Raw genomic sequence first — 27691 nt, 5'->3', positions numbered from 1 at the left:
CGGCGGCCTCACATCCGGCGGTCATACATACAGAGTCCACCTAGATTTATAAAGCCATTCTGTCCACCTAGATTTATAAACCCATTCCCGCATGCGCTAAAGAGACAGAGCTCCACTGCATCATTCCAAGCAGTTTTCCAAGTAGCAAGAAAACATTGTTTCTACAGACCCTTTCATGCTGGGAGATATAGATATATATATATATATATATATATATATATATATATATATATATATATATATATCTATCTATATCTATATTTACTGATGCACTGTTTGCATCTTAAACTTGATGAGAATTACATCTAATATACCGAAATTACAAATTGTAGCATGTAGTTATTCAATATTTAAACTAGAGATGAGTGGTTTGGTTTTTGCCAAATTAGCGCAGGTTCGGCTTCATCTTATTGGCTATCCAAAACATCTGAGAGCCGAATAGCCAAGAAGATGCCGTTTTTGAGATCCTAACATAACTGAGTAAAACCGAAACGCTCCTCTCTAATAGAAACCTGGGTGGGTTGATTGAAATCCAGGGCTGTGGGCAACTCTGAGTGGTTCAACAGCCGTGATCACAAAAGAAGCTATGATTGTCTAATGCAGTGCTGTGTAAGGGGTTTAATGCTGAGGTTTATAATATAACCACATATGGGCTTACCACAATTCCTCTAGACAGATGTGTGTGAGTAACTAGTGCCTGGGTTATTCCGTCTGGGAAACCTTTGCATCCAGGTTATCAGAGGCAGAGATCAGAGCAGCCACTTCAGGAACAACTGCTGTGAATCCCCCACCCCCACTCTGCTACTGCCTGGGCTGTGAGAAAGGACCAGCCTTGTTTAATGTCAGCACCTTACCCCACATATTGTATATGCCCTGATCTTCCTTTTCCATAAGCCCATCTGTAGTCTTGGATATTTCTTGGATAATAAGAGTTAATGTGTATCTGGTAACGTGCTAAATTTATGTTCTTTACCTTTTATTGCGCCAAGATGATCCTTGTTTAGGTCATTCCTAACATAGTTCTTGCTTGTTCTTAAACATTGACAGAGAGGGAGCCGGGCTGTAGTGTAAATAACCACGTGTGTGGTGCACAGGATGTCAGGATTGTCTTTCGTATTGTTTATTATGTTTGACCACAAGGTTGATGAATATGGAAGAATGGCAACCCTGAGACTATTTGAGTAAGCAAATTGGCAGGAGAAATGCTTCTGGCTGCTGCATACACCCCTAACAGAAGGCTGGTAATACCTAATGGTGTACTGAGATCATCTCATTCTGTTTTCATTAATGTTACATATTATACGCATATTTCACAAGGCGATCGAGTGTCCTGGTAATCTGTATAGTCTTATGGTTCCTGGGTTAGTAAAGGATTACAGAGCGATTTAAAACTGTGTAATTACACTACTTGAAAACTTCTGTGTATGATATGATTGTTTAACATGAGACACAGTGATACAGTAGATTTCTTCTACTTACACTTTGGGGTAGATTTACTAAAGCTTCTAAAAATGAAAAGTGGTGGTGTTGCTCTTAGCAACTGATCAGATTCTTTCTGTCATTATCTAGGATGCATTAGAGAAATGAAAGACAGGGCCGTATTCAATTAGAAGCGAAAAGCCGTTTTCTGCGAAACAGTGTAGGGGCTTTTCGCGTGGTCGGAACTTGTCTCCAAATTCAATTCCAGACAGTTTTCACCTACGCGGAACGTCAATGTAATAGGCGAAAAATATTTGCCTAAGAATAGCAGGAGAAAAGTGCAATATTTTTTATTTTGGGGTGCAAACTTGGGGAAACCACTCAGAACCCTTGGAACAGCCCCCCAAAGGACAACTGTGTCAAAAAATCCAGAGAACAAACTTAAGAACACCCCAAAAAAGTACTTTCATCTTGGGGGTGAAAAAGTACAAAGTGGGGGGACATGCATAGAAACGAGCCAAATAGACTTCTTGGGGGGCTGTAAGGAGGGGCCACGTGTTTTTGGGTTTGCAGGGGCATGTATGAGGGTGGTTTTTCACGTTTTTTTTTTTAAAGTTCACTTTAGAGACATAAAAATATGCTAGTACCCATTTTCAAGCACCCCAAATTTGACTGGAGTGCTTGTTTTCAACAAAAAATACAGCTTTATGCCATTCTTCACCACTTTTACAAGGATGCTAATAACAAGGATTTTAAACAACTTCTGTCCGCCAAATAGTTTTATTAGGGCAATTGGAACACTTCTACATTGATCCCCAATGTTAGTGCATCTTTTTGGGGGGTACACACTGATTTCCCCGAATCTATACTTTCCACCTGTTCTGCATTCACCGTTTGCCGGTTTTGCGTGGTTAGTAATTGAATAGGGCGGAAAGCGGGGACGCGCACGATAAGTTTTTGCGTCCAAAACACACGATGTACACAAAGTCGGCCAGGCGGAACTTTTTTTGAATATGGTTGCTATGGATAAAACCATCACTTTTAGAAACTTTAGTAAATCTACCCCAAAGTGTTCCCCTTCCCCCTCATTAAAGTACCGAAATAGTCATAAAAGCAGGGGAGAAAATAGAACTAAGTAATTTATAATATTTAACTTGTATACATTGAAACAGTGATATCTGAATTGTTACCTTCTGCCTTGCACATTTGGCAATTGTAAACCAGGGTTGCCGACAATCTGGCTACCTCTTCCGGGAGGAGGCAGCCAGATCGGCACAGTAGGGGGTGAGATGCGAATTTGGGGGTGGGAGGGGGGGGGGGGGCGTAACAAAGAGATCGCAGCCACTCTCCCGCTGTACAATGCCGAGATTACAGGCATTGTGCAGCCGGGGGTGGGGGCCTGATGGCTCAGTTCAGCGTGAATCGCATCATTGGCTCCCTTGAACCGGCCAATCACGGGGGGAGCGAACAGCAAGGGGGTTGTGCGGGCTGGGAGACTTGCCCATTCTTTCGGGAGGCCGGGAGCACTACTTGATTTTTGGGAAGCTCCCGACCATCCCAGGAGAGTAGGCAAGTATGTTGTAAACGCTAATCAGTAAGGGGCATATTCATTATCGATTGGCACCTGATTAAGTATCCAACTCTCTGCGAGTTGCGTTGGTGGATATTTAAGTACCTGAGCTTACTGTGTTGCTTTGGTTGTGGGACGGCTGCTCGGAAAGGCAGCTGTACCACATTCCATATTACTGTCACTGTCACCACTAATTACTAGCGGAGAAAGATTACGCCATGTAAGGGCACATACATGAACAGAGTTCAAACATGTACACAGAGGGCCGCTGGAGGCGGAGGGATCCATAGGATCTCTTGTCTCACTTCGGAGCTCTATCCAATAGGAAGGAGCAGGCCATTGGAGACTAATGCCATCTTAAGTTTTTGGTGCTTGCTGAATACTGGACGGCTGCATTGTGCCCCTAATTATGAATTGGGCATTACTTAATATAGCGTTCCCGCTAGGCTGTTTCAGCGAGGTGCCGTGCACTGCCCCGTTTCTGAATTACGCAGTGTTCCGCGGGTGGGGAAAACAGCAGAGCAGCAGTCACCGCTGGTGAGTGGACACCTGGCGCATTTGCCCGGCATCCACTTACCGTGACCACGGCGCTTGGGGTTTCCCCGGCATGTCCGTAAGTGCCGGGCATGCCCCCAAGAGTGGTTAAAAGGGGACGCGTCATAAAGACATGCCCCTTTTAATTGGCCATTGACCCCTTTTTTGGGCATGTGCAGAAGTGCCCTTGGTCTAGGTCCGGCACCTTGCCTGCCGCCAGAACTTAGTGTGAACACTATATTACATGCAGAAACGAGTTTGTGTAATAGGCCCATAAAGGATAATGAATGGGCCCCTGAAACGTAATAATATAAAGTGTAGATCCTGCTGTATGTTTTGGAGCCAAACACGTTTTTTTGGTAGATGATGGAAGGAATATACAAAAATGGGACCATTTAGAAGGAAAGCGATACAGTTGATTTTAGTCTAATTGATGGGCAGTTTTTAAAAGAGGGAGAGAAAAAGACACTTTGGGGTAAATTTACTAAAGTGATAATTTTGATGTTGCCCATAGCAACCAATCAGATTCTACTTAACATTTAACTAGCAGCTTCTAGAAGATAATAGCTAGAACGGCCTTAACTGTGTGGAGTTTGTATATTGTCCCTGTGTTTGCGTGGGTTTCCTCTGGGTACTCCGGTTTCCTCCCACACTCCAAAAATATACTGGTAGGTTAATTGGCTCCAAACAAAAAATTAACCCTAGTTTGTATGTATGTGAGCATGTGGTAGCTAATATAGAGTGTAAGCTCCACTGGGGCATGGACTGATGTGAATGGCTGAATATTCTCTCTGTAAAGCGCTGCGGAATGTGTGTGCCCTATATAAATAACTGGTAATAAATAAATAAATCTGATTGGTTGCTATGGACAACATCTCCACATCTGATAACTATCACTTTAAGTAAATTTACACCTGTGGGTCCAAGTATCTATACCATCTTCTCAATCCTTCATTAAAAGCACCAATACAGACATTTTCTTAACTATGTACTGTAAGTCAACAGAGACTAACGTTTAATCTACACAAGTTTTTATCATGCTCATTAGTTCAAGATGGTCCTAGTTGAATGTGGAACCCCAGCAGGAAGCACGGGAAGCCAAAACACCTGGCTCCTCTCAGTCTGGGCGGTTACCTCCCTCCAGCGGTGACGGGCACTGTTGAGTCTGGAGGGAGAGAGCAGAGGCTACTGGAGTATGAATGGGTGGATCAGGATCAGGGCAAACCGTGGAATGAATGGCTCTGTTTATTTGTCTCATTCCACTATGCTGTTATTGAAAACACTGATATCTGTGTTATGAGTGAATGGCTTCCTGCTTTCGCCAATACAGAGAAATGGCTTTTTGATGAATGGCTCCATCATGTTTTGTATGCTTGTCAAAGAAGGAGGTGATTTTATGTTGCAGCCTGGGAGACCTGACACATTCTGCCTTTTATCAGACTTTTTGTTTTCTTTTTTCTATGCATATGGCTAATAATGTTCTGTAAGTGGAGGAGCTCAACCAGCTAAAACCACCTTTCAACCTTTCACAATAGCATAACGGCTGCAGAGTGTGCAGTGCAGGTGGGCTCAGGGGGTCAGGCAGGCCCACCCTGCATCCAGAAATGTGAGAGCCTGGCACCTCGGGCATTAATACACCCCTGCTTCCACCATATTTATGGCGGTCTCTTCAGGGGTGGTAATGTGATTCAAATCAGTGCCACTAAATGGTTTAAGTGCCCTGACTGCATGTCACTATATCGCCAGGAAAGTTTTTGCTGTATTCGGTGTAGATACCAGTGTCCTATTTACGGACAGGGGTGAGACAGGAAAAAAAAAAACTCGAATACACACAATGGGGTCAGTCCGATTAGCCCCTATGATCTCGTTGGTGCGAGTCATCGCGGCAGCAGCTGCACTTTATGGCATCCCAAACTCGCACAAGTGCTCGCAGCCCCATTGTGTAAATTCGGGCTCAGGGACAGCCGCGAGGGGTGTGAGATGCAGTGCCGTTGCTGGCGTTTTAACGAAGCTATTTGGATTGAGCCTTCTGAATGATTAAATCACCTATGGCCTGTGAAGTCCCTATGAACTAGAGACCACAAAGTGATGTTATTAGTTCTTAGTGAATTATTAACCTACATTCACATAAATACTGGGAATGCCAGTGTCTGCGGGTAACAAGTGAGCAGCACAGTGGTGCAGAGGCTAGCATTACTACCATCACAGCTCTAAAGGGCCCCATACATGGTGCGATATGCACCTTGCGATGTGACAGCCGACCTATCGAGCAGTCCCGTCAGACGGAGCAATCCGGTGGCCGACTGCCCGGTATGCCAGCACCCCTCTCTCCCCCACCCACATAGCGCTGCATGGGATCGTTCGTCGATCCCCCAGATCAGTTGAACATGCAGAAAGATCTGGAGGAGTGACTGACGACCCCACGGGAGCGCGCAGCGGGCGATATCATGCCCACTCACGGAACAATATAGCGACGATATCGTTCAAAACCGTCGGATCAGCCTCTATATCGCTCCGTGTGTGGGGGCCTTAAGGTTGTGAGTTAAATTCCCGACCAAGGCCCCATTGGTGTGGAGTTTGTGTGTTCTCTATGTGCTCCTCTGCGTGCTTTAGTTTCCTTCCACACTCGGAAAACATACTGGTAGTTTATTGGCTTTAGACAAAAAATAATAACCTGTAAGTGTGTCTCCATCTGGAAGGGGAATATGGATTGTAAACTTCCCTGTGGCAGGGACTGATCTGAATGGCTAAATATTCTATAAAGCGCAATATAAATAACTGTTAATAAAAAAATATCCCAAGACACATTATTTTAGCATTACTATATTTGTCTCAAGTTTATCTCCCGCATAGGTAACTTATGTTTGTTTTACCGTTGTACATTATTGCAGGATATGTTGATGCTTGATAAATAAAAGATAAACAAAGGAATGTTCTGTACAGTTTCCTGTGCACATCTGCATGGTTCTCAGCAGTGGAAAATATTCACCTAATCTTATCGGAGTGCTAAAAGGCTATTAGCAAATCTCGATATGGCCATTCACAATGTGTGAAGTCTAGAGAAGCAAATATACTGTTCCCAAAGTAATCATCACTTACATGCCTGCTGTGTTTAACTTTTTTAACACCTTGCATTAACGTAACCTGTAATAGGGTGATTATGTCTATTAACTTGTGCTCACAGAAGGCAAATTGGTGTCTTAGGAATCTATTTAAAAAAACAAAGTGAACAATTCGCTTAGTACTTTTCACCGTATCTATATTTTTTAAGTGCTGGGACATCCCTTATGGTAAAAGGCTGTCCTGGCAGGAGATTTTAAACATATTTTGCATTTACAAAAGATATTTAAATAATCTGTTCATGCGCCAATCAGCGTTGGTGACTTCAGACCAACGTTGATCGGGAAGCCGGCTGGGGGAACAGAGACAAGTGCCAGCCAGGCGGCGGGGGAGAAAAGAACACTGAGCCGGTCAGGGCAGATCTCTATCCAACACAGGGTCTGATTACCCAATAAGCGGCAAGAGAAGTTGTTGTCAGCCCAGGCTCTTACTGCATCATCCATTCAATAACCCAGTCCCAGCGCACAAAGGGGCCAATTGGCTGAGCAGCTGCAGTAACCATAAGTCTATATTGCTGTAATGCATAATTATGTACAGCTGCAATTTACCATGTCGGGGTTCTGAAGGATTATCTCCATGATGACAGCGGCCTCACTGCTGGCGAAGGGTTCAAGTTGGCACGTGTGGTTTATGTCCGCTCACTCGCATAGTGCTTTTGCCCAGTGTGGCCCCTACAGCTAACGCCATCCTGAGAATTGAGTCGGGCCACCATACCAATAGAACTCTATGGGGCAGAAGGAAGTGGTGGAAAGAGAGGTAACACAGGAAAACACATGACTTCTTTGTGGCTAGTAAATTTGCTGTAAAAAGTCCGTAAATTATATATAACCGCTTCATGAATATACCCCTATAATTGTCAAAAAGGAATTTGAACATAACTGACCAAAAGCAACTTGGTTGTAGGTTGGCTGCAGCCAACTTTTCCCCCAGGCCCAATTTCATTAGTGCCCACATCATTACAGGAGGAAATCATGTAAGTAAGTTAACGATTACAGGGATTTTTAATTTTTATTATTCAAATTGCACCATTGATGAATGTGATTCCATACAATTCATATCAACTTTCTATAGCTTAAAACTGTCCTGACATATAATTTTTGTTTTGGACGTTTCACCAGTGGCTGCCCATTGTAGGCTGGTGGCAGTGAGGTAGCCGTTCTGCAGTGGTATGTGAGCTTCCTAACACTTCTCAGTATTTCTTTTTTTTGTCCACTTTCAACTGTACACGCACGGTCTTGCTAGAAAGCTTTACATGCTTGTGTAGCTTTTGTAAATGTCAGCTTTGCTTACAAAGCTGCAGTCAGTGATGCAAATGAAGTAATTCTTTTACTGTCATCACGTTTCTGTGAAAGGGCTCGCATGCCATCTCCTTCTAGGGATCGTGTTATTAGAGTGCGACTTCCTCTTCCAGGAGTTGGCTCTGCACATCTGAGCCTCAAAAGCATACAAAAGACCCTTTATTGAAATCTCTAATCTCATCATAAGTATGCTCAAGTACAAAGGAGCAGAAGGAAACGGAGAGGAAATGGCAGAGAATAACACTGGCATTTCTAGCATGTTGGCTAAAATTATCAGCAATACGAGGCATGCACAAGGGGAATAGTATATCTGCAATCGGAATGGTTTTCAGGGGTGTCCTGTGCCAGGTCAGGGATATACAGAAAATAAAACTTAAGGTGCGTACACCCTAGACGACGGTGGAATGACTGCACGATGACAACATTGTAATGGTGCAATTGTTCTTTATCTAGTGCAGTGGATAGTGTGCAGGCATCCTCTCTCATCCCCGAACATGCACAACCTGTCGTTATCGGCAGGTTTTCCAGCATGTTCAGGCGATGATGGATGTCAAAGACGACCAGCGGGAGTGCGCATCGCTGGTCGTTTTCAACATTTTACTGGACGTTTATTAACTATGTTGTAATTGTTCAATCGCTCATTTTAATCGTCTAGTGTGTACTCACCTTTTAATGTCTGGATTAAAGGCAATTATTAATGACCCCATACCTTTCCTTTTCATTTATTTTTGGGGGGTTGTTTTTGGCTGTAAATTTTGTTGTAGAATACCTGTTCTGTCACTAATTACCCTTTATTGCAAACATGGAGAGCTAGGACTGTGGCTTCTAGGCCTAGGCTTTTGTGTTCTATCCACATTTATTTATTTTTAACCACTTAACTGGCAATTTTTTTTCTGGAAAAACCGGTCAGAGATTGCCGGGTCCGCAGGAGAATCCAGGGAGTGGAAGGAGATCCGTTATGCACATGTGTAGAACAGATTTCCTCTTCAAAAACACAGCCGGCAGTGCGTTCGCACCTTGTCACCTGAAGCACAGTTGGCTGCGTTCGCATCCCATGCAACCATGTCAGTTAAGTGGTTAAAGGCTTTGGCAATCCCAGTACATTAAATCGATGTAGAACAATGAAGATTTACTGGAATTGTTGTAATTTTTAGAAGGGTTGCAAAAAACAACATAAATAGTGCAGTATCTTAGGGGAAAAACCGAAACATTTTATTTGATGAACAGGGTGGTTCTAAAGCTGCTGAAGTTTGCACTTTGATGTGACAATTATACAATTCCAACATCCCGCAATTGTCACCAACAAAATGACTTGAAAGGGATTTGCTATGAGTTTCAAAAATGAAATCCATGTTGTCTTGCGTGGAAGCTGTTGCACGTGCAGTAGTGAGCTGTTTTTTTTTGTTGTTGTTTTTTTATTTCGTTCAAAATCTAATTTCTTAATGTTTTTTCATTTTTATTTTTTTTTATTTTAGGATTGTTATGTTAGGGCAGTCTCTGAGGTCAGGGGCGTTTTTGTTTTCAAATTCTAATTTGAGCATAATTTGCAGTGGCTTGTGGTTTTAGAGCCAACATTTGGACCCAATACAGCACATGGAATTCTTTTAGCCCACTCACATCCTTCAAAGCCGCTCCCAACAACACACAGCAAGGTATAGAGGCCTCAGTCATGGCAGAAAGAAAGCCACAACCAAAATTAACCAATTCAAGACTCCAGTCCCAGCTGTGTGTTCGGCTGGCTTCTAAAATGCCTAATCGCCTACAAGGCAGGTTTGTGGCATGCCAGCATTGATTGGTTCCCATGCTATATGAGAGCTTGTGAGAGTTTGCAGTGAGAATTTAATTTTAACAGAGTTTCTCTCTAGCACCTGGTGATATTGGCTGATATTAATCAGGAGTGCATCTGTACATCCTCACAGCAGCTGGCAGTGTCTGCATCCCTAAAAGAGCCAGGGGTGCTGATAAGCAAATCTCCCCCTGCTGTTCCAAGGAGCCAGGATGACCAGGAGGATGTCTGAGCTCAATGTTGCAAGGCCATCCATTTCACCTGATTTGCACGTATTAACCATGACTTAGTCAAAGGGACTTTTAACACCTACTTGCCACTCTTGGAATCTATGCTTCTATCACAATCTAATACTGATGCATTTTGCCACACATTTGTCTTTTAAATATATTTTATGATTGAGACCATATTTAACAACTTGAAAATATCAGCCCAAAGGTCCCATTATTCATACCTACTGTACATCAGATGTTTGCTGTTCCTACAATATGTAGCCCACATCTCTAGGTGCCCCATGGGTGTTTCATGTATGTCTGATTTTTAATTTTCAACCTGACCACCCTAATATTCCTGCTTATATTCAGTACATTCCTCCAAATGATATATCTCTGTGGTGTTTAGTTACAGCTGCACGTTCTAGATTGTGGCTTTTCCATTTTATCAGGGGAATTGAATTGTATTCTCGCGCCCGCAGCTCCTGTCTAAAGTGACTTGATTGTTCTGCTGGGCGCAAGTGGCGCAGGCAAAAAAGACAGAAAAAAAACCTATGCGCCCTGAAAGTAAGTCTGCAGCGGTATAAAACAAAGGGGAAAAAACTGCAACCCCAAACAAATAAATGGGAAAAAAGAAGAAGAATGTAATTGAGTAAAAAAATATATATTTAATAACCAAGCATCTATTCACTAAATGTGAGGTGACCGGGTCACCGCACATTTCCCCACCCGTGGGACACAGCGACCCGTGGGTGAAGACTGCACCCGCAGGCTGTGAGGGCAGGGTGCTTTTTGCCCTCCTGAAGGAGGGCGGGGGGGGTTTCTTTGCCCCGCAGCGCCCCGCTAAAACAGCCAAGCGGGAACGCTACGTCTAGACTCATTATCGAATTATGAAATGAATAAGGGTGAGGGGTCTATGTTTGTATTCTCAGATTCTATATCTCCACTGGGCTTAATATTCACGTCATTAGTAAGAATGGACTTATTGACATTCCTTCCTCTCTATTGCATGCATTCTGGCTTCATTTATAAGCGTTGGGGGATATCCTCTATCTAGGAAGCTAGTTTCTAGTTTTTTAGCATGAGTTTCAAAATCTACTGCTTTCGTACAGTTCCTCATGATGAGACCCATCTGACTTTTTGGTGTATTGTTAACCCATGGGCGGTGGTGTCTACTCCTATAATGTAGATAGGAGCAACAATCCACCATCTTTGTAAACAAAGTGGAGATGATCCTATTCTCAGCGGAGAGAGTGACATCAAGAAAATCAACTGAAGTGTAACTAAAAGTCGAAGTGAAGTGAAGATTCATGCTATTAGTGTTAAGGTGTTCAGGTGTTCAGTGAAGAGCACAACAGAATCGTAATCACCATCCCAAATGAAAATAATCAATGTACCTGCCATAGAAAACCAAATTTGCCCCGAACGGTCCATTCCATATGTATTGGTCTTCAAATGCGCCCATATAAAAGTTCGTAAAGCTCGGGGCGAATCTGGTTCCCATGGCAGTACCAAGATCCTGAAGGAGATAGGTGGAATCAAACAAAAAATAATTGTGAGTTAATATGAACCATATTGAATCCAAAAGAAAGTTATGTTGTCTCTCAGAGACCGCAGCATCTAACATAAGTATATTTTCTACAGCCAAAATGCCTCCCTCATATGGGATATTTGTATAGAGTGCCTGTACGTCCAGGGTGAGAAAACCATACCCCGGACGCCAGTGAGTACTCTCTCTCTAGTTTCTTGAGAAGATGTGTGGTGTCTGATGTGCGATCTCAGAGAGACAACATAACCCTGAAGAAAGACTTAATTCCAGAAATAATAGGGCGGCCAGGAGGTGTAGTGAGGGATTTGTGAATCTTCGGTAAATAATAAAAAAATAGGGGTGATTGGATACTGTGTGAATAAGAAGTTGAATTCCTCTCTAGAGATCACTCCCTACCGCCGAGGCATCCATCAAAAGATTGTACAACTCTAATTTGGTTGGGTCTCTAGATATTATTTTATAATGGGTACCATCATGGAGTTGTCTAAAAGACTCCTTCATGTAGTCTAATCTGTCCAGGATGATGACCCCCACCGCAGGTACCCACTGTTTCTTTTCACACCCTCTTTAGGTGGCGAGCAGAAATCTGGCCAACGTCAGGGTTATTGGCACCTAAACTGCGTGCCGTGCAAACTACTGGGCGCATTTAAGCAGTGCACCCAGCTTTACGCAGCTAACCCCGGTGCATATGGACTCTACATGAGCTTTAAGAAATGGGTATCTGAGGCACTCATGCCCAGCAGCACAAATAATTGAATATCGCCCATCACTTTAGACCTAGAGCTACGGGCGCGAAGAAACAATTCAATTCCCCTTAAAACGTCTCAAACATAGAATAATGCGCTTAGAACAATTCATGACCCGATATGTGTTTTGATTGAGGATCTGTGATATAAGGTTTGTAGATATTATTGATTACATGTTTTCAGTGTAAATTTGTGGTTATTTGGTGCTATAATTTATTCTTATACTGAAGGATGTTATTCTAAAGTCCCAGGAAGTGTGTTAATATAGCCTAATCGTTCCCAGCTCTGTACACAAAAGAGCCCTGCTAAAGTTAATTTAAACGCGCAAACCAAGCTTTGTGAATCCAGTTAACAAACAAGGCTGCGTCCAATAAAAATTTCCTGTTTCCTTCCCCCTCCTGTGCCTTTTGCATGCTTATTACAATACAGCATTACAGGAGAGGTTTCCTGCTGCATGTTATATACTGCATCTTCCAGAATTCCTAGCACAACAATAAGATCTTATCTGTGTTCTGCAATTAATAATCAGAAATTTGGATCATGTAAGGTTTTGAGAAGAGCTTTGGATAAAGTGGATTAGATAACCATAATTGTACAGCTGATGTTAATAGCATGCCCTCTGTCACTAGAGATGGGGAAAGATAGCAACCCTTCTAAAGAATGGAGAAGTTGCCCATAGCAACCAATCAGCTTCTTGGTGGCATTGATCAAGTACATTCTATAACATAAGTAGAAAATGATTGGTTGCACTTGCTATAGATAATTTCTCCACTTCACTCTTTAGAAGGTTTGAAACATTTCCCCCCCCCCCCGCACACGCGCGCGCACACACACACACCTCTTCAACTGGGTACACATTATACAATCCGTTGTGTGATATATCGTTCCATCGTGGATCAGACCAATATATTGTATGGATCGTGCGGTGCGTATGCCCGATTTGTCGTTTGCGATGGTCGTTAATCGCATTATCCTATCTGGTGGTCTGCACAGCAGATGGGAGGATGCAGTGAAAAACTCCATGCTGCTATATGTTACACTGCATCATCGTACACAGGGTCATGTACTGTGACCGGCGTGCTTGGTGTATCGTTGCATTGCGCTGTTCCGTTGCTGGGTACAAACAGCATCTAGTGTGTACCCAGCTTTAGGATATGCACTTTTTGTGCTAAGTAGAAAAACACCAAACTGTTCAAGAAAACTTAGATGATGTTTAATTAATGAGTCCATGTCTGCAGGCTTCACTAAGGATTAAGTCACAAACCCACGGTCATTGAAATGAGCATGGAGCACCAATGCTTGTCCAGGACACCTGAAAATGACTTGTTGCATCTTCAAGGCGTATGAACATAACATGTCAGAGGGAGCTGATATTAGATTTGTGTAGGGAAGAGGCTTGACCCCCTTCTGTCGTACTTGTATTAGGAGGAATTGCAGAATTGTACAGCCCTCACCCAAAAAAACGGGAGACAATCCCTTTTTAATTGTAACCGGAGACTCAACGGTATTTTTCAATATAAATCCGTAGAGAAACATTCTCTGTGCACCATAAAGCCTCTGCCTGTGTTTTACATTTACAGTATAATGAAATGAAAATAAATAGCACTTCTAAATAGGATACATTATTCCATCAATTGGCATCTCATTAAAGCTGTATGTTGGGGCCTCCATGTTATCCTAAGCCCTGGCTCCCCTTGAGTCTGGCTTGCGTATCATAACATATATTCTATGGCCCGTGTTAAGTGATTGGCTTTAGTAGTTGGGACACAGAGTTGTCTGATAGGAACTGGTTGCATATATGTGAGCTATTTCCTATTTGCTAGGATGTTGTAACCAGAGAGGCTTTATCCTTTATCAGCTCCTCTTTTGTGTGTGTTGGCTGCAATCCATTAAATATTTTCTGCACACTTTTCTTGACTTTTATTTTTTTCTTTTCCTTTTTCAAGGGCCCTTTTCATGTACTTCTGTAAATTGCCTAAATTAAAATCCAAATCCTGATCTTTTCAGTTACATTAGTAAAATGAATAGTTCAGTCTTCCATGGCTGTGTTAATGCCTCAGTCTACGTGCTGCTTTCCATGTGTTGTTTCCCTAACCTAAGGCAGACTTAAACGGCAGACGTCCAGTTCTGTAACTACTTTTCTGTCATCAGTGAGGCTCCCTCCTCTTCCTCCTTGTTCCTCTAAAGACTTGATCAATGTGTAAATCATTATGGCTTACAGAGCTGAGACCCCAATGCTGGGATTATGGGAATTGTACTACAACACTTTCTAAACTCACCAAATCCATTTCACTAATTAGAGCTGCAGGCTTTAGAGTGACAGCATTCCCGGCTGGATCTTTTGTAGGATTCTATGAACATGTCAGCTGACCTTGACCTGCCCATTATTAAATATTTTAAGTGTTTAAAATTCAAGGGGTCAAATGTTACAGGCTTTTTTTTTTTTTATGCCCTCAACACGATTGTGTAGAAATTTATGAAGTGTCACAAGTATACGCTGGGTATAGGAATAGTATCCTAACAAAGTAGGTGGTAAAATTGTCTAGTCAATTGTATCTAATTAAGCCTTTTTGTTCTGGCCCATCAAGAAGGCTGAATGTAGTCAAGGCTGGATAAACATTGAGAATTTGATTGCTCACCACCTGTTTGCTTGATTAAGCAAAATGTGAAAGAGTCAGTGTTCATTTCACTTAATAGAGTGCCTTTTACCCAGTCCGCAGGCTGCACCTTCCTCTGGGGTCTCTGCTCTTTCTTCTCTGGGTCTCTGCCGCCTCCACGCTTTTAGGAGACAACACAATTCAATTTTCGATCATTAGTCCCTGGCTATAAAGAAGAGTTGTGTATGCACTTTTATTGTATATTTCTGTTTGTGGTACATTTTATATTCATTGTGTGATTGTGTCCATCCTGCTATGCCTGGAGGGAATGGGACTGAAATACAGACCTCTTAATAGCCGCCATTTCTAATCCCGACAGTGAGAGACCGGCGGATGAAGATCCCACCCGTAAGTATACTATCCCTAACCTCCCCCCAGGGGTGCGTAAACCTAACCCCGCACCCTAATCCTAAAGCTCCTGGGGCGGGGCCTAACCTCCTGCCCTTAGTGCCTAACCCTAATCCTCCCCCCCCACACCCCCCCCCCCCCTCCGCCCGCATCCCCGGGCTAAGCGCATACTTACCCAGCAGGCAGACGGTCGGTCTGGCATCGAGATTAACATAGGCGTCGGTATTTCGACGCCTATGTTACATCCCTTGCCGGGATGACACTGTCGGGATTGAGACCGGCGGACAACATCCCGCCTGGGGAAACCACTCATCTACATATAGACCTATACAGCAAAAATTGCATTGTTCTGGCTTGTTTTGCTGTTTGAGCTTTGTTTGTTTTAGCGCTTCGGCTTATTGCTCTGCTAATGTCACAACAATCAGCGTGTCATAACAAGGAGAGTGCCTCAGTGATAATTATGTTCTGTTGATTGTCTTTTAAGCTTCTAACGTAGTTACTTTAGAATACCTAATAGGTCTGTAAGAAATAGTAAGATTTCTTTCAGTTAATACTGTTTGTCTAGCGTCACCTCATTGACGTCTCTCTTCATAAAGCCTTTGAGTATTTTTTGGTCAGCCTAGTTGAGAAGACTTAAATAATCGTAAAAGTCTCCCATATTAAATGTGATTTAAGTAACAAACAAGAGGAAGTAGAGTAAAGTAATCCTCAGTGTAAAAAGGGAAGACTGCCATGAATAACGAGGGACAAAGCCATGTACCTCTAGTAGTAAGTGTAAATCTTAATAGAATTTCCACAGAGATAATAGCAGTACTAAAGAACTTGTTACTCCGTACATCACTAATAGTGGTCTCTCTGTCTTTTATTCTCTTATAGAAATTGAGGCAAAGGAAGCATGTGATTGGTTGCGTGCTGCGGGATTTCCACAATATGCACAGCTATATGAAGGTAAGTGCTCCATGGGACAATTCCATACAAAATGCCTGTCTGTGTAACACATCCTGTCTATTACTTAAACACAGAACACTTATTTTACTCATTACAGATATATCATTTTAGTTCCTGTCTATACACATGGCTGTACTAGGCTTATGGATCCTGTTTATAGTTGTTACACAGCTAAGAACCTATATAGCTAGAAATTATGAATTGAGTTTTAACTAGTTTTTTCCATATTTTTTAATGGAAGTATTGTTGATTTTATCATATTTATTGTATATATATTTAACTTCTTTAAAAACCTTCCTCTGTTGGCCAACACTACCAATATTTATCACAAAGGATGATTCACTCCCTCCTGGCGCAGTTGTCTGTAGAGTAGCACCAATACACTGACTATCTTTTCACATCTTTATCTATGATTCTATCTATCAATCATAAATTGTTCCTGCTTAACAAAAGGAAAATGGTTAACTTTGCCTATAGCTACAGTAGCTTAATTATATCAGTGAATGTTAGTTTACTGAGCACTTTAATACGTGCATGAATACATTTCCCATGTAGAAAGCGGATGCACGCGTACCTTCTGCGCACTCCAAAAGCGAACTACCTGTAGCTCAGGTTCCTGTTATGTCTGTGCTGTGTCCTCCTCGTATATGGAGAATTATCTAGAAAGAGGTGGGCGTTAAGGAACCTTCATACTGTCTCTGTGGGAGAAGCAAAACTCACTTCCTACAATTCTTCCGAATCATTACAGAAAGACTTTCAGGTTAATCCATAAAATGGTTTCATGACCTAGTAGATTCTGCACAGTCTAACGGAAACGTCTGATGTTGTCCAGATTCGTTCAAGATTTTTTTTTTTTTTTTATCTAATGAGACCTTATTTGAAATCATTCTGAAGAGCAGCTGAGCTTCCCTGAGCCAAAAGAAAGAATGGGCTTTGTAAATCCTGGAAACCTGTCATGCTGAGAAGAGGTTAACAACTTCTAGTGTGCCAAAAATAACTGAGTTGCGAGCTGTGCTCACAGATGTAGGTCAGAAAAGGCCATTTCCTGGACAAGGCTTGTACTGTAGTTCTTTTCAATTGCTATTCCTTTGTTTAAAAATAACTCTCTCCCATTCTATTATATTGCGTTGAGGACGGAATGATAACAGGTTTTATTTCTGTCTGTAATAGTAGTGAGAATTGGCTACATGCATCAATCAATAATTTTGATGTTAAATAAAGGTAGTAGAAATTTGAATGACCTTGAGTTTTAGAAACAATATCTGCATCACTCTAAAATAGTATGCATTTTTATTTAGTTCCTCGAGGAGATATAATAAACAAATTGTATTTAGAGAATTAGTAACCTCCATTCACTATATTCTATAGCCGTGTACACCCCTGAACGACAGTGCAATCCTGCAACGCGGTGATGCAATATAACGATTTATATCACCTCACGCACTACATGATCCGCCATATAACAGCGCAATTGATTGTTACATGCTTCATGTAAAAACACCAAGTCATCCATGGAATCGTCACATTGGAAGTGTAGGATCGTCCAATGAACGAAAGGTGAAAATGACGGATTGGGTGTACACACTATGATGGTCATGCAGATTGGTCAAAAGTGCGGAGATTGCACAATATTATGAATAATATGAAGTTCACACCAGAGACACAACCTATAGCACCAAAGACCTATCGCACATTAAGGCCCACCTATGGAGATACTTTGTTGGTGCTGGGTACTATTGAGAGTGGAAAATCGCCTTCTTTCCATTTTTCGTAATGAATGGTCAACGAGCCTCTACCCCACTTCCCTTACTCCAGAGACAAGGGCCACGTCTTTGAAATTACAGCACAGAGAGATAAAGATCCAACCAATTAACTTCTTACTGCCATTTTAAACTGACTTTTTGGTACGCTCTTCCAAGGCTTGATACATCTCCCATTACTGTGTAAACCAGCATAGACCTCATTTACTACAATAGTATCTATTGAGTTTGTAGACTGCGCTAAATAAAAGTGTTAAGTGGTACATGGTGTGCTGCTTTTGGGTTTAAAGGATTTCTCCCATACCCTTAGAGTAGGGGTGGGGAACCTTTTTTTTCTGCCAAGGTCTATTTTGAGATATATAACAATTGCGGGCCTGGTCCAGGCCTCGCGCCCTCCCTTTGACGTCACATGGGGGCGGGGTAACAATCGCCGGTGTATACAGCAATGTCCGGGGCATCCTGAGGAGGCTACGTGGAGTGGAGCTGTAAGGGCAGTGGTGTGACTGCGTGAAGCATTCTAAGGACGCTTCAGGTGGCACATCTGCATAGATTCATAGCTTCTGGCTGCACGGTACCTGATGTTCCCCATACCTGCCTTAAAGGAAAAGTCAAATCACAAAGAAATTTAAGGATTAGAATTCTGGTATTTACATATTGTTTCAGGAGCTCAGTACAGTGATGAGCTGGGTTATTTCTTTGTGATTTGACTTGTCTGTTACAATTCCTCCTAAATACCAGTGTTCTCTGAATTAAAGTCAAAACCCACAGCAAATATTCAGGAATCATTTCAAATAACTAATTTTTTATTATTTTTTGTCCCCCATTTAACCAATGCTAAAGTTTAAATAATTCTGTTTGAGAAACCGGTCTTAGAAGCAGAAAGTGCCCACTGCTGGCATTGCCTGGTATGGGAGAAGCCTGGCAGCAGCCACTGTTATAATCTCTAGTAGACCTCTCATTGTGTGTGAGTTTAGAAGTTTGTGGGATACAGTTCTGCAGTCATTGGGTTCTTTGGTTAATATCATTTATGGTCTGTATATAAGGCTGACCGAGCACAAGTGAGTTTTGGAAAGCTATTTGTATAAATGCCCTCTTCTGTGCAGTCACTGCTGATCAGATAAGCCAGACCTCATTATGACCTTGTGTTCCTGTTGCCCTTTATTTCTCCCCTCTCTCTATTTTATCTCCGTTTATTTGGAAAACCTTCAGCAATTGCTGACATGCCCTAGCGTTCTCCTCCAACCAGTGTCAGAAGTTGCAGTTCAGTAACATCTGGAGTTCCAAAGGTTGCCTCCTCCCTGCGCTAGGACATATTTCTCAAATAGTCCCACTGACAGCAAATAATTGATCACTAATCTTTTTGGGTTTTGCAAGACTCTATAAACATGTGCACACGTTGGGCAAATGTTTATCTCTAAGTAGGATATTCTGCATCATATTCTACTTTGATCCTGTGCAGATGGTTTAAATTCAGCTGGCTTGCTCTGTCTCCGGCTTTTATCTTTGCTTTGCCCAGCTTCCATGACCTTTCCAGCGGGTCCCATATGACTTTTATCAAGGCTGCATGTGAAGGCTCCAGCATGTGAAATGGGTGCACCAGTGTGGTATTTCAGATAGCACCAGGCATCATTTATCTTGGAGGGTTTTTTCCTTCATAGGAAAGGCCAGGAAACATCTGGTTCCTTTAACCCTTTCAGGTGACTTATGTTGAAAAGACCTCTGAAATTTCCCAAGACTATAAGGGTGGACAAACATATGTCCCATAAATATGTGGTTATTTACTTCAGTTTCTAATCGAAAATATCGTAAAAATTTGACCAGATTTATTATTATTATTATTATTATTATTATTTAATATTTATTATTTACACTGTGTTTCAAGTGACCATCAAATGTTTTATTTTTTATTTTATTTTTTTAATTCTTATTAATAAAGAAATATTTATATATTTTCAATCTGTGTTTCATCCAGATCTTCTCTTCCCTATTGACATTTCCGCCGTGAAGAAGGACCATGACTTTTTGGATAGAGATGCAATTGAAGCTCTGTGCAGGTTAGTGTTGATTGTGTTATAGGGTCTAATAGTTTGCTGCCAGCAATTTTGGTAATAGTGCATAGAGAAATATTCTGCAATGAAAGTTGGGTAACTTAGGGGCCTATGTAATAATAATCACAGCAGTACTGCGATTTATTATCAGTCCGTATAGCGGCTAACTTCACAAAAATATCCCATCTGTGAACAAAATGTACCTCGCAGGGCCAGCAGTAGCGATACACACTGTACCTGCAAGCTAAGTTCCCGGCATGTGCACAGTGTCAGTTTTCGGAGCCAGGCAGAGGCTGCGGGAGAGGGATTGTAAAATCCCTCTCCTGTGAGAATGCCTCCATAGGCATAAAGTGGCTTACGACATCTGAGGATTCGCTTTTCAGAGTTTGGTACGTCAGGGTCAAGCTGTAGTCCCCTTTGATAATAATGGGGACTGCAGTCTGAAGTGTTAACTAGCCTTTTGCAGGAGATTTATGTGGTTAGCTTGCTGCCTCACAGCACAGAGTTCTTGGGTTCACTTCTCACCAAGGCCCTGACAGTGTGGCGTTTGCATGCTCTCCCTCTGTTTGCGTGGATTTCCTTCCATAATCCCAAAACATACTGACAAGGTTAATTGGCTTCTGACGAAAAATAAACTCCTGTGAATGTGTGATACGGAATATAAAACGTTAGCCTGATTCAGCAGATGACAGAGTTGCTAAGGCGGTAGCAGCTACGATAGCACTTATGTAGTAATGCAGCAGGAGGCGGCATGCATTACTGATCACGCCAAGTCCTAAGACTCGGCATCTGCATTACAATCAGCCGGCTGAGTGACCCGTGGAGTCACGCAAGTCGGTCGCCGCAGATGCACAAAAGAGAACAGGAAATATCCGGCAGCCGACGGAGTACCTGGCCTCATCACTACCCCCCAACGGCGGCGACATGCCTCCAGTTTGGGAAATAGAGGCCGTTGCCGCCCCTTTCCCCCAGAAACTGCAGCAGACTGACAGTTTGGCGTGTGGAATTGCAGACCCGTAGTGCATATGCGCAGTACGGGTACCAGTGCATGCGCAGATTCCCAACCATTGCGAATCTGCACGATTGTGCCCACTGCCTCCTATGCTGAGTCTGGCCCTGTTCTACTGCAAGGACTGATGTGAATGATTAAATATTCTCTGTAAAGTGCTGCAAAATATATGTGCGCTATATAAACAAGTGTAAATAAATAAGAAATATTGTATTTGGACTTACTCTGAACTCCTTTCTATATAAGATCATGATAAAACCCAATTTGCTGCGCATGTCAATATTTATCTGATCTATCCCAGTACCAGTGAAGATTTTTACAACAAGGCTTTCATTAATGAGCGTCCGATGAATTCTGTTGTTGCTCTGCTCAGGTGCGAGAACCATGGGCGAACACATATTTGCTTACAGCCTCCTGAGGTGGCGAGCAGAAATGTGCGGACAGTCTGTGTCCCTAACCAGGACTTAAGATGGGTTTACCCAATGGTTTTGTGCGCGACGTGCGAAAATTCATTGGTGCACAAAACAATTGAACACTGCATCCTGATCTCCTGTCACTTTAGATGGCAGATGGGCGCAAAAACATTATTGAATCACCGCCTAAAAGATTGCTTTTAGACTTTTATTAGAAGGAGAATAACTGTAATATAAATGTTTGGGCTATATTATCCAGAATATTATCCAGAATCTTTTGGGTCTGGGCTTATTTATTTAATTTTTTATGTTGTATTCTGCATCCCGTCTATCTAATAAGACCTAATCTGAAACCATAGTGCCTCTGACAATCTAGTGAGGCAGCAGTAATTACTGTTTATTTCTTTCTGGTTCCTGGAATATACAGAACAGGAGATCCGGTATCTGTTTTTTTTTTTCTATTGAAACATCTTAGGTGGCTTTTCGTGACCAAGCAGAGGACATATATCGATTTACCATGCACAAACACACACATAAACTGCAGTCTAGACAGACTGGTCTTCATCATTAGTCATGGAGAAGATAATGCATCTGTGAGAGACTATCACCAGCTACTTGTGGTCACCCGCAGAGAGTGACCCATACAATACAAGTCTCCAAAATTTTGGTTGTTATGCCTTCCATAGACAGATACATTAACATCACCCAATACTCGTTCACGTGACCTGGTATTTGTACGGTACATTATACGTTTTGAAAAATATATATTCTACTGCATTATAAACTCTACTGAAGAATTGATTCACCATCTGATAAGTTAGTAGCCAAAGGCTTGTATGTGTCATTCATGTCTGTGGGTAATATGTTTTAAAATGGGTTCTCCTACTTACATTTAAGTAGTGCATAGGTACACATCTGTTGCTTTTTCTTCAGTCCTCTAATGGGGAAACCCAATTTGTCAGAATGAGCAATGTTTTTTTATTGGTTTTATATGGAAAAATATAAATGGAGAAAATAGTTTTCAATGGAGCCTAGAATGGTCTGGCTGCCTCCCTGGGGTCTACATCATTTTATTCACCTCTGCTTTCTGCTACAGCTATAAACTATTCTGTGTAGGAGTAGCTCTCATTGCTGTTATGCTCACCAGAAAAGGACGTTCAGGTCAGACAGAGACAACATATTAAATGTTGTTTTGTTCTGGGTACCCATAAAATGTGACACACTAGAAACATAATCCGGGTAGACATGATTTTTCTTGTAACTGACACCATGCGTATCGGACAGATATTAACTTGGATTTCAAGAACTATTCCCTTACACTTCCAACAGTAAAAGTTTATCTTTCCGAAAACAGACTCTGCTTTATCCTTCCCAACCGACTGTGCAGTTTTGTGTTGTAGACACATTAAAATAAAGTCTCGCAGAGATTAGACTCTTTTATCAGCAAGACTCAAGATTCTCTTCTGCAGATCAAAGTCATTGTGTAATTTGGAGAAGAGAATTGTGCACAACTGCCCAGGACTAGATAGTGCCGATTCTTCTCCCGTCATATGTTACATTCCTCTTCCCTAGTGCAGCTGTGATCTAGCAGGAACAGTCTTGTTGCTTTCTTGATGCCTACATAGAGATACACCACGCTATATGGCTCTGCCCTGTCATTTACATCTTTTTGAAATGGAAATTGTATTTTTCAGCCGGTTTCAACCACACCCTTGACAAGTAATAAGGTAGGCTGTTTGTTCCACCCTATGAGCAGGGGCTCCGAGAGGGAGAATGTGTGGGTACAGATTGCACGGGAGTGCAGGAGTGGCATGAACCACAATCCTCCTGCGATGCCGCAATCATGCCCCCACATTTGGCGTACATTACAGTAATGTAAACAATGAGAGTAAATGGCCTTTCCCCCCCACACCCTCACCGTCAAGGACCCAGGCCCAACAAAAGTCTTGACAGCCCTGCTGATGTGTTCCCAATAGTACAATAAGGCAGACTACCACATATTGCACTTGATGCTGTGAGAATTCTGTTAGGTTGCTGACATTACCCACTGGCAGAATATCCCCTCCAATCCTGTACAGAAGGTTGAGTTGATGTACAGTACACAATGTGCTCAATTCTATTAGCCGCGAAGGGGTGACTTGCTGTTGCAATGGCGCAGAAACACCGGCAACGGCACTGCAACTCTTCCCCCCTCACGGACCTATCTCACCCCGCACCCTATGAGGCTGCAAACAAATATCTGCGAGTCTAAGGAACCGTAAGTGCGGCATATAGCATACAGGACTGAGCCCACTACACAAGAACACATTCAGAGTCCAGGGTCTGCATAATCTATTCTCCAAAAGAAACTTTTTGTTTTGTTTTGTTTTTGTATCTCAGAGGAAATAGTGTAACTTATCTAGATAAAGGTAGATTTAAATCGCATGTGGTGTGACTCTTATAGTAAATGCTAGCTTATTGTGAAAACTCATTAACTTTACAATAGTATCGAGGTTATCAGATGGTCACAGGTCAGTAGTCACTGGTTATCTCGGTACTCTTTTACCTTGTTTTCATTACAGTCCATGATCATTCAATCTAGATATGTTTTAAAGAAATCAAAATGGCAGAATAAGAAAAAAAAAAAACGTCACTCTGATTTCGATGTAATACATGGGTAAATTAGCTGTGTCCTATTTGACCTGTTTAAACTGCAAAAAAGAAAAAAAATGATCATGGGGCCTTATTTCGGCTGTGTATATCAAATGCATTTTTCAAATAGTTTGCAAAGTATATATTTGGCAGGAAAAAAACATGAGTCAACCGCACAACTTGTTTGCTTAGGATTTAGCATTTGGATGAGTAAATGGGGAAGAAAAGGCAGCCTGTGCTTGTTATGTGTGCCTTATGTACAATAGGGCCTCACATCTTCCATATCTACGTGCTTTCTGCAAAAAGAAAAAATGTGGAAAACTCCCTCATTACTTATGATAAATTAACTTGTTTTTCAAAAGTGAAGCCAAGTTAGATCACTGTATTCACCGTATTTTAGTACAAATGTACAATTACTGAATTAGACCTATTTCTGAGAAACATACTTTTTCCCTCTAAGGTGGGAGTCATGTAGCCACAAGGAATCCTGCGCACTTATATAACAATTACCTGGGAAGGAAATGCGGTTTTCCCTCTTGTTTATTACCTGCAGTATGTCATTCTTTGGTGGGTTTTATATATACAGTACAGGTGTGTCCCTGCTCATCTAGCCTCAATACGCCATGCACCGCGCGATATGCCTGGCGTGAGTGAGCTGTCGGGTGCAACTCTGCTAGCGGCGGGCATCTTTTTTTTTTTTTTTTTCTCAAAATGCGTCCCAGGGATATGATGCGACTAGGAAGCACCCAGAGACTGTGCTGGTTAATATGATATGTGACACTTGTATATCTGTGTGTGACTGAATCTGTAAATGGAAAAAAGATGTGGCCGCTGCATCGTAGCACTGCGCAGGCTGATTGAGTGAATCAGTCGCTCAGAGATATACAAGTGTCACATAATTTATCAAATTAATCAGCAGAGTCTCCTGGTGAGTCCTAGTTGCATCGCATTGTGACGTAGACGCATATTTGGCAAAAAGGACGCCCGGCGCTAGCAGAGTCTCACGGGACCATGCACGCCAGGAAGGGCTGTTTGAGGCGGGATTGGTATGAATTACCGCTGGACGTGAGCCCGGCGGTTGAAATCCCGACGCAGGCAGCCCGAACAGTGCAGATCCCGACAGGGCAGGTAAGTACACCATCCCTACCCCTCCCTTAGGGGTGCCTAACCCTAACCTCCCCCCAGGGGTGCCTAAACCTAACCCGCCCCCCTCCCCGCACCCTAAACCTAACCCTCTCGGGGGGGGGGTGCCTAACCCCCCCCTTCCCCTAGCCTAACCCTCCCAGAGGGTAATTAACCCACCCTCACGACTGTCCGCTCGCGACGCCCATCTTACCTTCGTTCGGTATGCCGGGCGTCGGGATTTCGGCGGGTGGATAACTATAGGCGGCAGGATTTTGACGCCTATCATTAGTCCCATGCCGGGATTTCACAGTCTGGAAGCCGGCGGTCGGCATTTCGACTGCTGGCTTCTTGACTACATACCGTTTGACGCGACTGCATCAAAGACGAGTGAGGACACATCCGTGTATATATTAGCATCTTCATTAGTTTCCATAAAAACATTTTATTTATTCATTTTAGTCCCGCATTCACCATGTTGACGGACAGAACTCCAGAATTTTTCACTTTTAAACTTTCAATTGTTGCAACAAAGCCACGTCTTAAATCCAACATACTGCTGTAGTAATAGAGAGAAGCTGGCTTGCTAACATAGCTCCGTAATTGATAGCAAAACATTTGAGGCAAATGGATATAAAGAACACAGTCATATTGGCTGCCGATTCTAAAGTATGTATTCAAGGTAAGGTATTTAAGCCAGCGCCTGTTTACATATTGGTACAAAGCTTGTATTAAGTTTTTCACTACTCCAGCATATCTTTGCTTGTAAGGACAGGGAGACTTCCCTGCACACAGAATTGCTTGTCTTGGCCCTCACTCAGTTTTTCGAAAGAATATTATTAAAGGGCATTTGTTTTACAAGTCCCCACATAAGTAAACAAAAGCATGAATAATATTTAATATATGTTTAAAACCGTGCTATTATACTATATCAGTGGATGCCTGTACAGAAGCAAGGTGTGTGTGTGTTTGTGTAATATATATAATCTGCAAATAATTCTACCAATTCAGAGAGTGGCAAGCAGGCTTTATAGGGTAGTCCAATGCGTTTAGGTCGCAATGTGATGCGACCTAGGACGCACCAGGAGACTGCTGATTAATTTGATATGCGACACTTGTATATCTATGTGCACCTGAGTCTGTAAATGGAACTTGGTGTGGACAAAAGCTGCAGCCGTTGCATGGTAGCACTTCGCATGCTGGTTCAGAGATATATCAAATTAATCAGCACAGTCTCCTGGTGCGTCTTTGTCGCATTATATGTCGCCCAACACTCGCAGAGTCTCACAGGACCAGGCGCACCAGCAGCGACTGTTTGGCGCGTCTGCAGCAAAGATGAGTGAGAACACATCTGTACTGCAGCCTGTTAATGCTGACTATTAATTATACAACCCAGGTCTTATATTTTCCTTTAATCTTCTACAGGCGTTTAAATACCTTAAACAAGTGTGCGGTGATGAAGCTGGAAATCAGTCCAAATAGAAAGAAGGTAAGTGTCCCAAAAAGGCGAAGACCATTTAAAGCTGTTTTTGTCAATTTTTTTCAAGTATGCCAGCTGTAAATATCATGCCTAACTGGATAATTAGATGTTCCCTTTCCAAGTGATAATCCACTTTAGATTGAAATGTTCAGTAAGTGATTTTCTACATTGTGAGATATTTTCTTATTTTAAAAGAATATTAATGACCCTTCTGTGGATGATGCACCGTAATTTATAATGCAGGCAGTGAGGGCGAACAAGGTGAAAGTATGCAAACACAACTAGATCACAAAAATAGTATTATTCTACTAGTAGTATTGTATAAAATAAAATTAGATTAGTGTAGTAACTGTAGGTAACATAGATCAGAAGTTGAATTTATCTGATTGTCTCGAAGATGCAATAGAGCACCCATATGTCCCTCTTTTCAAGGCTGTCCCAATTTTCCTATACATGTTTAGCTCCCAAAGCTCAATTTGAATTTCTATTCCTGAATTAAAGATCAATTCCTGGTAAAGGGTTCCTGTAGCTTTAATACAAATTATGGCATCCTAAAGACATTTGAGGCTTATGACATAAGCCAGTTCGTAGTCCTGTTTATTAATAATATTATTATTAGAGCCTTGCTTACATGTTTCTGATACTACCCGGTTTACCATCTGTGTTGACTAATCCGTTCTGGCCTTATTGCTCCACTGGGCAGCTGGAATGACTGGAACAAAGGGGCCAAACCAATTGCTTGTGAAGAGTACGAGTTGTCGTTACCACGGCGTTAAAACAACGGCATTGGCACAGCATCTCGCTGCCCTCCATGACCCCGAATTCGCATCATTTTGCTCTGAGCCCTGTGGAACTGCGAGCACTTTTCTGCGAATTCAGGCTGCCATCAAGTGCGCCCAACTCGCACCCGTGAGTACATCGCGTAGAATTGGATTGCCCCAAAGTGATTAAATTATAGGACTCTCTCTGAGCAGAGCAAGACTCTATCACATTACTGCCAGGAAGCTGTAACTACTTTGTAATATATGGTTTAAAATTTAA

At 42.2% G+C, this 27691-nt stretch overlaps 1 protein-coding gene across 1 annotated transcript in view; it reads left to right on the top strand.

Annotated features, from left to right (window-relative positions):
* The window catches only part of DLC1 (DLC1 Rho GTPase activating protein), a 458419-nt gene that overhangs the window by 414306 nt on the left and 16422 nt on the right, over positions 1–27691 (top strand). Inside the window, exons 5-7 of the mRNA XM_088478740.1 lie at positions 16116–16187; positions 19920–20001; positions 26596–26659. Coding sequence (XP_088334866.1) covers positions 16116–16187; positions 19920–20001; positions 26596–26659 — 218 coding nt within the window. The remainder of the gene's footprint in view (positions 1–16115; positions 16188–19919; positions 20002–26595; positions 26660–27691) is intronic.

The sequence above is a fragment of the Taudactylus pleione genome, unplaced genomic scaffold (assembly GCF_031769625.1).
Source record: "Taudactylus pleione unplaced genomic scaffold, aTauple2 ptg000218l, whole genome shotgun sequence".
In the NCBI taxonomy this organism is placed as follows: domain Eukaryota; kingdom Metazoa; phylum Chordata; class Amphibia; order Anura; family Myobatrachidae; genus Taudactylus; species Taudactylus pleione.
Note: the sequence above shows the minus strand (reverse complement) of the source record. Positions and strands in the feature narration are given on the sequence as shown.